The 15286-nt window shown below is 40.5% G+C and overlaps 1 protein-coding gene across 1 annotated transcript; it reads right to left on the reverse strand.

Annotated features, from left to right (window-relative positions):
- Window positions 1–11762: 11762 nt before the first annotated feature.
- Window positions 11763–15006, reverse strand: LOC121573366 (transcription factor AP-1-like). The gene is made up of 2 exons (XM_041885278.2): window positions 14559–15006; window positions 11763–13958 (listed from the first exon to the last, which is right to left on the reverse strand). The coding sequence occupies exon 2, from the start codon at window positions 13833–13835 to the stop codon at window positions 12762–12764; it is 1074 nt and encodes a 357-aa protein (XP_041741212.1). The 5' UTR covers window positions 13836–13958; window positions 14559–15006; the 3' UTR covers window positions 11763–12761.
- Window positions 15007–15286: the final 280 nt, after the last annotated feature.

Consider the following 15286-nt stretch of genomic DNA (forward strand, 5'->3'; position numbering starts at 1 on the left):
TGATTGATCGTAAACTATTACAGCCTAGAACTGATTGATCATAAACTATTACAACCTTTAACATTGTAACAGTGAACCTAGAAGGATGTAACATGAAAACCATTATAAACTGGGTGGTTTGAGCCCTGAATGCTGATTGGCTGACATACGTGGTATATCAGACCGTATACCATAGGTATGACAAAACATTTGTTTTTACTGCTTTAATTACATTAGTAACCAGTTTATAACAGCAATAAGACACCTCTGGGGTTTGTGGTATATGGGCAATATACCACGGCTAAGGGCTGTGTCCAGGTACTCCGCGTTGCGTCGTGCTAAAGAACAACCCTTAGCCGTGGTATATTGGCCATATACCACACCCCCTCGGGCCTTATTGCTTAATTATATCCTTGAGGTAAACTGATATATTAGAAGTACTCATATTATTATGAAAACATAATAATAATTGAAACATTATGTATTTATCATAAACCATTACATCCATTATACCTTAGCCTATAGTTTATCTGAAGTAAGATGATATGTATATTTGAGGTAAGCTGATATGTATATTTGAAGTAAGATGATATGTATATTTGAAGTAAGACGATATGTATATTTGAAGTAAGATGATATGTATATTTGAAGTAAGATGATACGTATATTTGAGGTAAGATGATATGTATATTTGAAGTAAGATGATATGTATATTTGAAGTAAATGATATGTATATTTGAAGTAAGATGATACGTATATTTGAGGTAAGATGATATGTATATTTGAGGTAAGATGATATGTATATTTGAGGTAAGCTGATATGCACCAAGTGAGGAAGCAACACTTTCAACACCAATAAAGAAGTGAGGTGAGCCACAACGTCCTGACCTCTATTTTACAACTGGCCAAATGAAAAACATTTCCTTCATAATCAAAACCACTGCAGAGGTCAAGTACCATAGAGTCAAGTACGTACCATAAACTGTCCCAAATGCACCCTATTTTCTACACAGTGCATTACTTTTGACCAGGGCCCTGGAAATAGGATACCATTTGAGACCCACACAAACTTAGCCCCACACACACTTAGACCCACACACACTTAGACCCACACACACTTAGACCCACACACACACTTAGACCCACACACACTTAGACCCACACACACTTAGACCCACACACACTTAGACCCACACACACTTAGACCCACACACACTTAGACCCACATCTGTTATCCCAGTGTCCCTGTGGTCACTCAGTTTAAAAACATGTTCTTGGAACATTCCTCAGCCGGTAAGAAACAGATCTTTGGAATGAATCATAAAACAGCATGTGTCCTAAATGATACCCTGTCCCCTACATAGTGCACTACATATGTAGGATCTTAATTTGATGCTGAGAATGTTCCTGCACAGCAAACTTGTGAGGTTTAAAAAGGCTTCTAAAGTTTGTAATTTCCACTTTGAAATGTCAGTCTTGGTTTGCCCTAACATCAAATTTATCAACCACAGAGAAAAATGTCTAATAATTATAATACACATAATAATTAACGTTTCCTGATGCTGCAGGATTATTTTCCTGCTGTAGCAAACTGGCTCAAATTAAGATCCTACATCTGTACTTTTTACCAGGGTCCATAGGGCTCTGGTCTAAAGTAGTGCACTATGTAGGGAATAGGGTGCCATTCTCTGGTCTAAAGTAGTGCACTATGTAGGGAATAGGGTGCCATTCTCTGGTCTATAGTAGTGCACTATATAGGGAATAGGGTGCTCATATTGAGTTGTTGAAGGTTAAGGATATGTCACCTTTTCTAACAGCAACACAACTTGAGTGAAGTGGATGGAACACTGATAGAGAACTCCCCAAGCTGAGTGTTCTAAACAGCCGTTAAAGACAATACAACAACCTAGAAAGAAAGCCCATGGTTTTACATAAAGGGACTATGGGTTTAGGACTATGGTTTTAGGACTATGGGTTTAGGACTATGGGTTTTGGACTATGGGTTTAGGACTATGGGTTTAGGACTATGGGTTTAGGACTATGGGTTTTGGACTATGGGTTTAGGACTATGGGTTTAGGACTATGGTTTTAGGACTATGGGTTTATGACTATGGGTTAGGACTATGGGTTTAGGACTATGGGTTTAGGACTATGGGTTTTGGACTATGGGTTTAGGACTGGTTTTAGGACTATGGGTTTAGGACTATGGGTTTAGGACTATGGTTTTAGGACTATGGGTTTAGGACTATGGGTTTAGGACTATGGGTTTAGGACTATGGGTTTAGGACTGGTTTTAGGACTATGGGTTTAGGACTATGGGTTTAGGACTATGGGTTTAGGACTATGGGTTTTGGACTATGGGTTTAGGACTATGGGTTTAGGACTATGGGTTTAGGACTATGGGTTTTGGACTATGGGTTTAGGACTGGTTTTAGGACTATGGGTTTAGGACTGGTTTTAGGACTATGGGTTTAGGACTATGGGTTTAGGACTATGGTTTTAGGACTATGGGTTTAGGACTATGGGTTTAGGACTGGTTTTAGGACTATGGGTTTAGGACTATGGGTTTAGGACTATGTGTTTAGGACTATGGGTTTAGGACTATGGGTTTAGGACTATGGGTTTAGGACTGGTTTTAGGACTATGGGTTTAGGACTATGGGTTTAGGACTATGGGTTTTGGACTATGGGTTTAGGACTGGTTTTAGGACTATGGGTTTAGGACTATGGGTTTAGGACTATGGGTTTAGGACTATGGTTTTAGGACTATGGGTTAAGGACTATGGGTTTAGGACTGGTTTTAGGACTATGGTTTTAGGACTATGGGTTTAGGACTATGGGTTTAGGACTATGGTTTTAGACAGAGGAAGAGGGATATATACAGTCTGGTCCATAATGATTGACACCCTTGATGAAGATGAGCAAAAAAATACTATAAAATAAATAACACAATCCTGAGCTATATTATATGCTCAGCATTATGGGAAAATTATATTATTTTATACTAGTACAATTGCTCAGAGAAAGAGTAACAAGTAAGGTCAAACAGGTTTTTGGCTAAAATGCAATGGACTTGGCCAAGTTCCTATGGTTCTGTTGACCGTTCCCCAGGACCAGTGGAAGCTAAATAGCCCCATAACATCACAGATCCATATTTTAGGCATGAGGTACTTCTTCTGCATATGCATGTGTTTTTCAACACCAAACCCACCACTGGTGCCTTAAGACCTCTATTTTCACGTCATCTGACCATAAAACCGGTTCCAATCCAAGTGCCAATGCCGTTTAGCAAACTCCAGGCGGTGGTGCTGTGTTCAGATGACATGAAAATAGAGCTCTTTAGACAGGCACACCAAAGGTGGGTTTGAAATTCTAAAGAACAATGCTGTAAAACATGGCTATATCTGAACAACATTAGTGCACACTAAACGTAGCAAAACAATTTTGCAACAGAAAATGAAAGCAAGCGTTTCTTATTGGAAACAGAACACTAAAGTGAGAAAGGATAGGACACATTAGTTCTGGATGGCCCGTAGTCTTCCTGTATTCCATGGGTGTGTGGGACGTGGGGATGTGGGTGGAAGTAGCAGGGAACATAGCTGAACGAGCTAGGAGGGTGTTCTGAGCCAGAGACTGAGACACAACATGCCTTAGAAGTAGAACAGCATCTGCCTCTGAGGGGGAGAGAGAGAGAGAGAGAGAGAGAGAGAAGGAGAGAGAGAGAGAGAGAGAGAGAGAGAGAGAGAGAGAGAGAGAGAGAGAGAGAGAGAGAGAGAGAGAGAGAGAGAGAGAGAGAGAGAGAGAGAGAGAGAGAGAGAGAGAGAGAGAGAGAGAGAGAGAGAGAGAGAGAGAGAGAGAGAGAGAGAGACCCATCCCCCCCACACCAACACAATCCCTAATCTCTGTACAATCATCTGGTTATGGGATATAGAATATAAATATGATATGATAGTTTCACAAACTAACACATAGAAAAAGCAATAGAGAGAATGTTCAGTCATTAAGCTACAGTAATTATCCAGTCTACAATAGAGAGAATGTTCAGCAGTCTGAGGTCGTCCTGTAACTGTGGATCAGAATGTGAGCTGTCAGTGAATCACATTGGCTGCGTCCCAAATCAAACCCTATTCCCTAAACAGTGTGTCATTTGGGGCACGCACGTGGTTGATGCAACTCTCAACCTCATTTGCAACAGACAGCGAGCATGAGCGAGAGAGAAGTACCTTCTTATGTGAAGAGATGTTTGTGTAGTAGACAAGGGCACTGTTGGGGTCATGCTGTATCCACTGACTCACACAGACAGTAGATTTCCCTTCAATTCCACTCCAGCACTGATTCTCCATCACAATATCACACTCAATTTGTGCAAATATGTACAAAAAGTATTTCAGCAGATTTTGTGCGTTTTTTTGTGAATTTTTTATGTGGCTTAATTCGTGGGAAAATATACACATTTTTGTGCGACTTCATTCGTGGGAAAATACACACATTTTTGTGCGACTTCATTCGTAGGAAAATACATTTTGGGAGGGTAAACTTCAAAACAATCTTTTGAACGTTATTGGAGCAATGCATTTTGGGCAATGGTGTTCTACACTGCCTTTTGTTGTGTCCCACATTTATTTATATATAAAAACAAATGTGTTAACAACTCAATATTGTTAATCAACCAGGTTGTCACCGAAATACTTATAATAATTATAATATAATAATAGTGTTTCTTATCATTTTTATTAATGCCGATGCTGTTTTCTATGCTTGTTTTTGCTTAATACTTTGGGATACTGGTGCTATGTCGGATTTTATGAGGGTTGCCAGATTGGAGTAAAAGCTGTATTTATATATATATATATATATTGTTGTATCGATGAAGGCATTTGATTGGGGAATGTGGATACATTTCCATAATGGGAATTTAATTCATCAATAAATGTGGGGAAACAGAAGATCTGCAACAAAAAAAAAATCTGTTTGGTTTAAATTCCCCTGGTGCAACTGCGTGGTATCTGCAACTATAACAAGTCTGTACTATCATCAATTAAGCACACATCAATGCAGTTAAACAGGTTAATGTAAAATAATGAATTATGTTTGCTTACACTTATATCACTTCCGAGGACGTTTCATGATGATTATTACGGTCTTGTCAGTCATGTTATATACTGAAGCTATTGTGACAAGGCAATGGTGGTCCTCTGTAGCTCAGCTGGTAGTGCACGGTGCTTGTAACGCCAGGGTAGTGGGTTCGATCCCCGGCACCACCCATACACTAAAATGCCAGCGTTGTAGTCCCACTGCCTCTGCCCAGAGGCCTACTAGGCTGTCATGGTAACGGCAGTTAGAGCTCACTTTGCCACCGTACGAGCCCTGGTCAGAGTTTCTGTTGCAGCTTTCACTTTCTTCCGCTACATTGGTGGCAGCGTCGGGATCACGTCCAGCTTACGTCTAAGTTATGTGATCTAGTGGTGGGAAGCATATAACAGGGCTGTGAAACCCGTAGCCGAATGGCTTCAGACTGAGCATTTCTCACCATTTATTTACGGAGAGCAATTTTCCGTTTTTATATCAGGTAGTGTCCATTTATTTACAGTAGTGTGTTGATTAATTACTGCTTTCTTCAGTGGAAATACAGAATATGTATAAAAAATACAAAATAAACCAAACACTAAATCAAGCAGATGTACCACTATTTAACCCTGTTAATCATTACTGTAACATGCAAACTACAAACATTTAACCAATTAAAGATAATGAATACATGACAACTAGATACAAAATATTTTATTTAAAAAATAATTTATTCAAAAGTCAAGAGTTGGCAATAACATGAGTACAAACGAAGTGAGTGTGTGTATTTGTGTGTAAGTGTTTGTGTGCGTGTGTGTCTATTATGGTGTGTATTAGAATTTCCCTTCATAAAAATGTATCCCCAATTTCCCAATCAAATAGGTTCATCGATACAAAATAAAAAAAAACTTTCTCCAATCTGGCAACCCTCATAAAATTCGACATGGTGTAATGTAGTCTCCACGAAATGCGTTATGAAGAAAATTGTGTAGGCCTATTGTTGCCTAGAAGAAAACATGTCCTTTATGACTACAAGTGCACCAGTATCCCAAAGTATCAGTGAAAACAAGCATAAAAAACTGTATTGGCATTAATATATATTTTTTTTAAACGTAAGGCTGCTATTATATTAGAATTATTTCGGTGACAACCTGGTTGATTAACAATATTGAGTTGTTAACACGTTTGTTTTTATATATAAATAAATGTGGGACACAACAAAAGGCAGTGTAGAACACCATTGCCCAAAATGCATTGCTCCAATAACGTTCAAAAGATTGTTTTGAAGTTTACCCTACCAAAATGTATTTTCCTACGAATGAAGTCGCACAAAAATGTGTGTATTTTTCCACGAATGAAGTCGCACAAAAATGTGTATATTTTCCCACGAATTAAGCCACATAAAAAATTCACAAAAAAACGCACAAAATCTGCTGAAATACTTTTTGTACATATTTGCACGAATTGAGTGTGAGATTGTGTTGGAGAATCAGTGCTGGAGTGGAATTGAAGGGAAATATACTGTCTGTGTGAGTCAGTGGATACAGCATGACCCCAACAGTGCCCTTGTCTACTACACAAACATCTCTTCACATAAGAAGGTACTTCTCTCTCGCTCATGCTCGCTGTCTGTTGCAAATGAGGTTGAGAGTTGCATCAACCACGTGCGTGCCCCAAATGACACACTGTTTAGGGAATAGGGTTTGATTTGGGATGCAGCCAATGTGATTCACTGACAGCTCACATTCTGATCCACAGTTACAGGACGACCTCAGACTGCTGAACATTCTCTCTATTGTAGACTGGATAATTACTGTAGCTTAATGACTGAACATTCTCTCTATTGCTTTTTCTATGTGTTAGTTTGTGAAACTATCATCATATTTATATTCTATATCCCATAACCAGATGATTGTACAGAGATTAGGGATTGTGTTGGTGTGGGGGGGATGGGTCTCTCTCTCTCTCTCTCTCTCTCTCTCTCTCTCTCTCTCTCTCTCTCTCTCTCTCTCTCTCTCTCTCTCTCTCTCTCTCTCTCTCTCTCTCTCTCTCTCTCTCTCTCTCTCTCTCTCTCTCTCTCTCTATCTCTCTCTCTCTCTCTCTCTCACACCATTGCCCATCATTCATTGCTCTAATAACGTTGCCCCCCCCCAAAAAATGTATTTTCCTATGAATGAAGTCGCACAACAATGTGTGTATTTTCCTACGAATTAAGTCGCACAAAAATCTGCTGAAATACTTTTTGTACATATTTGCCCGAATTGAGTGTGAGATTGTGTTGTAATCTCACACAGGCAGTAGATTTCCCTTCAATTCCACTTCGACATTGACTCACACAGGCAGTAGATTTCCCTTCAATTCCACTTCGACACTGACTGGACTGTAAACAGTGACTGTGAGGGAACTTTTACTTTCAGAATGACCCAGTCCCATCGCTCCGTGTCGTTTACAGGAAGTGGTGTCTCCTTATAGGAAAGACTCAGAGGCTGTCTGTGGCCTGTGTGTGAAGCATGGGGTGACTCGACAGTATATGGGGATGGACTCGACAGTATATGGGGGATGGAGGTTCTTAACATAGTAATTTAAAAAAACACTAAAATTGCTGTCATACTAAAAATGATTATTGTTCGTGTAATCATCCCTAACTTCAAAAGGGCACAATTACTATCTCACCTCTCCTCTCTCTCTCATGTTCTTTGAACCAAGTGTGTCCCAAATGGTACCCTATTCCCTGTATAGCCATATGAGCCCTGATCAAAAGTAGTGCACCATAAAGGGAATTGAGTGCCATTTGAGATGCAGACAAGATAAAGTACACTCTTAGAAAAAAGGATCCAAAATGGTTCTGCGGCTGTCCATATAGGAGAACCCTTTTTGGAACCAGGTAAAACTCATTTCGGTTCCATGTAGAACCTTCTGCGGAAAGGGTTCTATATGGAACCTAAAAGGGTTCTTACCTTGAACCAAAATGGTTCTATCTGGAACCAAAAGGGATTCTTGAAATGGTTCTCTTATGGGGACAGCCGAATAACTCTTATAGGTTCTAGATAGCACCTTTTTTTTTTTATTCCCAAGAGTGTATGTTGAAGTTCTCAGTAAGGAAGTTTAGAGATATTTCAAAGAACAGCTAACTTCACTTCACTTCTCGTGTTCAGAACACTTCCCACATGTAGTCCCCAGTAACAGAAGGCTTTAGTTGCATAACACCGTAAAACACATTATGATCTCCCACCGCCATGTGGTTTCACATCAGGTTAATAGTGAAGACCACACGTCAATCTCACTGTTGTTTCCATCTTCCTACAGACTCCTGTCGATTTCTCTTTAAAGTTCTATCATGTTGGGAAATTGCTACGTAATTTTAATTGAAAAGAGAGCAGGCTGTTTGTTTTACTAAGTTTGATTGACTTTATACTTTGCTCATGTATTTTGACAGTTGACAGTGTTGTGTATAATATACTGTATCGGTCCCTTGATGATGACACAACAAGTAAAACATGTTCCGGTATCAGAAACCTACTCTTTTTTATTGTTGATTTATTCATAAACATTAAAGGAAACAATTAACACTTTTTTCAAGAAGACAGCATATTGTAAACCAAAACAAATCAGTCAAAACAACAGTTCAACAGTTAAACCAAGGCAAGTCGCCCTGTAGTCAATAGTCATGTGTCCCTCTCATAGTCAAAACTATTCAGACAGTGACTGTAGTGTATTCCAAATGGCACCCTATTCCCTCTATAGTGCACTACTTTTGACCAGAGCCCTTTTGGACCCTAGTCAAAAGTAGTGCACTAAAGGGATTAGGGTTGCCTGGCTACCCATTCATATCGCTCCGGCCAACTAACATTTATTCTCCACGATGAGTTTAGATTTGCCTCCCTCCCCGACGATTTCTAGAATGCGAACACATTCTGATCGTTCTGATTTGTCACAGAAACCGACGGGTCGGGCCAGATCCGGCATACGTGATAACGTTATCAACTTTGCTACTCTGACTGACTAGACGATCCAATCGCTGATTTATTTGTTTTGTATAATGCCCCTCATTTTGATTTCACACAAACGACTGCTAGGATGTCAGTTTCAGACTAAAGGTATGTAACGATGATGGAGCAGAGGAATTAAATTCAGGGTGAGTTGTCAGACAAGAAAAGGATGCAATTTGGGACGCACACTCCATTGGGTACACACCAACAGTTGTGTCAATGCTTCACAGGATATGATGTCATGCACTGCAGCTTGACTTCCCTTTCAAAACCATTATTGTTATTGATCCATTACGAGGTAATATTTATCGTCGATCACATTGATTGTTCGTCATCGTAGTGATAAATCATGACAACGCACTGTATCTTCAATATGTTGTCAACTTTCAGAAGAGCCCCGTTTATACCTGGTGCTAACATGCGTCCTTTGTCCTGATCTTGTCTACATTCTGATTGTCCCCACATTTACAGAAATATCTACACATGGTATTAAACTGTCTGTTATCTGTCCACTGTGTTATCTGTCCACTGTGTTATCTGTCCACTGTGTTATCTGTCCACTGTGTTATCTGTCCCCACTGTGTTATCTGTCCCCACTGTGTTATCTGTCCACTGTGTTATCTGTCCACTGTGTTATCTGTCCCCACTGTGTTATCTGTCCCCACTGTGTTATCTGTCCACTGTGTTATCTGTCCACTGTGTTATCTGTCCCCACTGTGTTATCTGTCCCCATTGTGTTATCTGTCCCCTGTGTTATCTGTCCACTGTGTTATCTGTCCCCACTGTGTTATCTGTCCCCACTGTGTTATCTGTCCACTGTGTCCGCATTGTGACCACATTTCCTGGTCCCTTCCTTTATGCAAATTATTTCACATCTGTCCTTTAAAAAAACAATATTTATGTATTTATTGTAAGACACATATTGCTGTAATCAGTCAATTGTGCCACCTGTCAATGACTTTAGAGGGCGGAATAGTGGGGACGTAAAATATGAGAATGAAGAACCTGGTATAAACAGGGCCAATGTCACCGTAGAGTCAACCATGGTATACTGTCTCTAAACCCCTTCTTATGAGCTGATAAACTCTTATCTTTGGCTTGATCACGAGGGGTCAGATGCTTACAATGAACATCAGCTCATCTCTCTGCCATTTATCTTTGCACTCCAAATACCTGTAATAGCGCCTTGAAAATGCTAGCACGGCTTTAGCCTAACAAATCACAGGGATACTGGAAAATCTCAACCCAATACAGCATCAAATCACAGACGACAGTGTTTGTAGATTCTACTGCTTGACATTCCTTCACTCACATGTATAAAAACATCATTGCTCTCAGACTGGCTTCAGTTACTGAAATGAATACAGTCTCAGAAACACGGTAAAAACCTTCTTCCCAAAAGAGGAGCAGTTTCTTTTCAGGAATGAAAGACCCACACACATCTCTGATTTAATTTAGACACACCCTCCGTGGGTCCCATCAATAACCTTTTATCTTACTTACACTGAAAAATAAATATGTGACCATAAAAACATATTAATACTATTGTACTGATATCGACACAAACGACTTTACACAACAAAGAGTAGTGTTCCTAAATACACACAACTACTTCAGTACATACAAAATAATATTAACCCCTCCCCCCCACCCCCATCAAAATCCACCTCAATAAATAATGTATATTATGGAGCTAGAAGAATTACACCAACATGTCAGAAGGTTGTACTCATCATTTTCACTCAATCTTGAACTTTAAGAACGTTGAATACATTTTTGTACAAAAATATAATTATTAGTGACTTCAAAAGCCTTATTCAAGTTTAAAAAATACATATTTTCCTTGACGATCCCAAACATTATTTGACAGATTTTTTTATTTTATTTATTTCTCTCTAGATTAATGTGAATTAACCAAAGACATACATAATTATCATCAACTATACATGTGTATGTATAGAACTATATGAAAGTATATTCAGTGCACCAAATATGTAATAGAACTTACAAGAATCTTTCAAAAAATGTGTAGGCATCAAGAAAGCCAGTTATTCTTTCTGTTCGGTCACTGCAGTAAAGGTTTGTTTTGTTTTGACATAGTAAGCAAATTAAAGTTATTCTGATATGATTTACATACTATATATCGACAATCACATTTGCACTGTAGGAATAACACCAAAAAAAATAGAAAAAAACTAAAGTATGAAATCGTTTCCAAAGACATTTCTACACTGTGCATGTTGAGACCACAGATAAATATCAGTCAAGATTGAATGTTTTGATTTATGTGCAATATATTGTCGTAATAATAATATATTCCTCACAATATAAACGAGGACTTAAATCCATCCTGTCCACAGAAAACATAAATATCAGAGATACATTTTGCATAAATAAATCGCTCCAGAAATGTTATAAAATAAGAAATAAAAGTCATCATCTAGTTTTGATCAAAAGCCCTTGTTCCTTTCAGCTGCTTTTCTCAACACGCCTCTCTCCTTTCTGTTGTCTATCCGTGTGTCTGTCTGTAACACAACAAGTTCATCTAAAATGTCTCTGAAAATGTATTTCTGACACAGTGCAGTTCAGGTTAACACAGCGCTGATACACAATGTATATAATATATATGTTACCACATTGAACAATATATTACTCCATCAGTGGAGTACTGCAGGTTGCCCCCCCTACACATTTTGCCATGAGGCTGAGAGAAAATGTTGCTGTTTTAAAGGAAATTTCCTGAAATTCTACACATATAGCCATGAGGCTGAGAGAAAATGTTGCTGTTTTACAGCTAATTTCCTTTAATTCTCAAACAAATAAATGATCTACATCACATGACATCCAATGGATTTGATCAACATTGTGATACTCTGACCAATTGCTTTATTGTGTGAAAAAGCCAAATCTTAATTTTGCATTACTTCAAAATACAGTTTTCCTGTGAGTAATATGCAGGGCCTTGGAGTAACACACAAGGTTCTCCATCATTTGTCATTTTGAAATTGTTTTAAAAGTCAAACTCAGTAAAAAGTATACTTCTGATCTGACTCAAATGTTTAGCTGGCAAAAATACTATGGTAATGACAGTAAGAAATTACCGTAGAACAGCCTTTGGAATTCATTCTGAAATCATAAGAGAGAGAGATGACCTTTTAGAATGTAGGAATTCCCGTTCTGAGGTGACATGTGCCTTTACCCTACAGGGAACCTTGAATGTTTCATACCCTCTCAGTTATTAGCATTCCTGTTTACCATAAGCACCCTGGACCTACTGAACGATATACTAGAGGCACAATGTCCTCCGCTCCTCACTCTAACCATGGTTTACCTGGTTATGTACACGGTCCAGTGTTGTAGAGCACAGCCTTCAGTCAGGTGGTTTAATGTGCTCCTATTGAGCAGAGATACCTTGGTCACTCACAGGGCTTTCTATAAAAGTAGAAAGGCAGAGATGTCCCATGTACTTCTCTTGTTGTGTTGCTACTGCAACTCTGGTCAATTTGTCTGTCTGTTGAGGTTAGAGAGCTGGGATTCTCCCTTCTCCCCCACCGCTCACGTAGTTAGCATATAGAGGTGGGATTCTCCCTTCTCCAGCCACCCCATCACGTAGTTAGCATACTTTATTTACCCTCACAACACCCATCATTTACCTTGTAGAGGTACTACTTCCTTTAGAGAGGACTGACTCAGAACAACAGAAAAACACCCTCCTCATCCCCGTTGATCAGCAGCTGGTGCTCTCCCTCTCCCCGGTGCTCTTGGACTGCAGGGCCGCTGAGCTGACCGCTATCTGGCAGCCGTTGGTGACGTGATTCATGACTTTCTGTTTGAGCTGGGCCACCTGTTCCCTCAGGACCGAGGCGGTGGAGGTCAGGTCACAGTTCTGGGTCTTCAGGACCTTCACCTTCTCCTCCAGCCTGGAGATCCGCTCCAGCTTCCTCTTGCGACACTTGGACGCCGCGATCCGGTTACGCAACTTCTTCCTCTCTGCCTTGATCCTCTCCTGGGTCTCCAGGTCGATGGGAGAGAGGGAGGGAGGGGAGGAGGTGGGGTCCCCGGAAGGGTTACGTACCTCTGGGACAGTCTGAGGGGCGTCCAGGCCCCTGTTGTGGGGATGGTGGGACCCCGGGCCTCCGGGTCCGTGGTGCCCCGGGCCTGGGTAGCTGCCGGGCATCTGGCCGCCTGGGTAGGATGATGAGATGTGGTTGGGGTGGTTAGGGTTGTAGCTGCTGAGGTTGGTATAGATGGGAAGGTCTCCTGCAGACATGATGTTCCTCTGGTACGGACCTTGTACAGAGGAGGAGGGGGACATGGGGGCTCCAACCAGCTGGTTCTGTTTATGGAGATCCGCCAGGGCTTTGACGAACCCATCGGCAAAACCCTCCTGTTCGTTAGTCGCGTTGTTCCGGTACATGAAGGGGTTACCTCCGTTGTGGTTGGGCACAGGAGACGTCGTCACCAGGCCCTGGTTGGACTGGATGATGAGGTGCTCGAGGTCAGGGGAGGCCAGCTTCAGAAGGTTCATATCTGACAAACCGCCGGGCATTAACGAGCTGTTCGTGTTGCTGTTAATCCCTCCCAGATTATTAGGATTGATATTGCAGTTGCTCCCCGGCTGACCTTGGGACAGTTTCAGGCCAGAGCTGCCGTGGGAACCGCCTGAGAAGTTATGTGCCACCTTCTTACTCATCATCTTGTGTCCCTGGTAGCGTTCGTAATCTGCATGGTGTTGTCCGAAGCTGTGTGGGACACCTGGGGCCTCATCGTGGTAGAAAGGGGTTTCCATTTTACCCGTCATTGACACAGGGAGACAGAATCTTCATAATCTGATTATCAATATAGAGGTTGAAGTGTTCCACCTTGACATCAGCTGTGAAGACTAAGACTTTTGTTCAGAATATTCCAATATGAAATCTGCCACCTGTTAAGAGTGAAAATAAACGTTGGATATTATAAATGTAATATGTAATTTGAAAACAAAACCATACAGTGGGCTACATATATGATATAACTTCATATTGACATTATATGATATACATTACTTCTATGGCTACAGGAATACAAACTAGTTTCTCTTTAGCGCAACAGTCAGAGCAACAAGCGGCAATTAATCATCGGAACCACTCTCCACACAGTAGCCTACATTTCTAGAGCCTTTTCCTTTTCCGATATAATGCGGTTGTAGCATAATTGTTGAGCATTTGCTTTTATGGTGTATAAATCATAATTCATATACTTATCGCTTCGGTGGAAAATGCAACCTTACAAATTAATGAAAATGAAACAACTGTAGCCTACTCTCTTTTGATATTGGGTTTATATTATTGGGTTCATAGGCTACTATTTACAGTTCCTAATAGTTTCATCCTGTTTTGATACGGCTTATCATGGGAGTCTCCTAGATGAATAGCATACAGTTGGATATTTTCACCATATTATTTTTTCATACAGTAGGCTACATTATTATGACCAATTCCAAGTATAGTGTAACGTAATAATGTTAATGTTAAAATATACGTACAATAGGCGAACGTCTCACAATGTCTCACGTCTCACAATGATGACAGGAAAGCCCGTTCAGTGCGATGACTAGTTGATTAGCCTACCAACGTTACGTTTCGAGAAATAACGTCCCCGTGAAACAACCCAGTGACTCAACTGTCAGCCGGTGACTCGAGTTAATCACACCGATCAACGGTGACACAGAATACCATCCATCGTATGGTAGATGTTACCCACGCACGCTGCCTGTGAGCCGGTCGAGTGTGTATGTACAGATTATCTATAAAAAATGAATACGATATCCGTGCGTTAAACAAAAATCTTCCTACAAATTCAGGAGAAAAAAATCATTGAATCCAGTTTATTCTCTGTACATTGACAGTTGACATAGGAGAAATCGAGCTTCTCTTCCTTCTGCTACTCTCGTCGCCTCTCGTTTCCTCGTCTGAGCTGCAGTTTGCCACCGCTGTCAGTTGGACTGTGGGGTTTTCTGCTTGGTGATTACTAATACCATACGCCTCTCTCTCTCTCTCTCTCTCTCTCTCTCTCTCTCTCTCTCTCTCTCTCTCTCTCTCTCTCTCTCTCTCTCTCTCTCTCTCTCTCTCTCTCTCTCTCTCTCTCTCTCTCTCTCTCTCTCTCTCTCTCTCTCTCTCTCTCTCTCTCTCTCTCTCTCTCTCTGTCTCTTCCCTCTCTCTCTCTCTCTGCTCTCTCTCTCTCTCTCTCTCTCTCTCTCTCTCTCTCTCTCTC

Source organism: Coregonus clupeaformis, chromosome 9 (genome assembly GCF_020615455.1).
Source record: "Coregonus clupeaformis isolate EN_2021a chromosome 9, ASM2061545v1, whole genome shotgun sequence".
Lineage (NCBI taxonomy): Eukaryota > Metazoa > Chordata > Actinopteri > Salmoniformes > Salmonidae > Coregonus > Coregonus clupeaformis.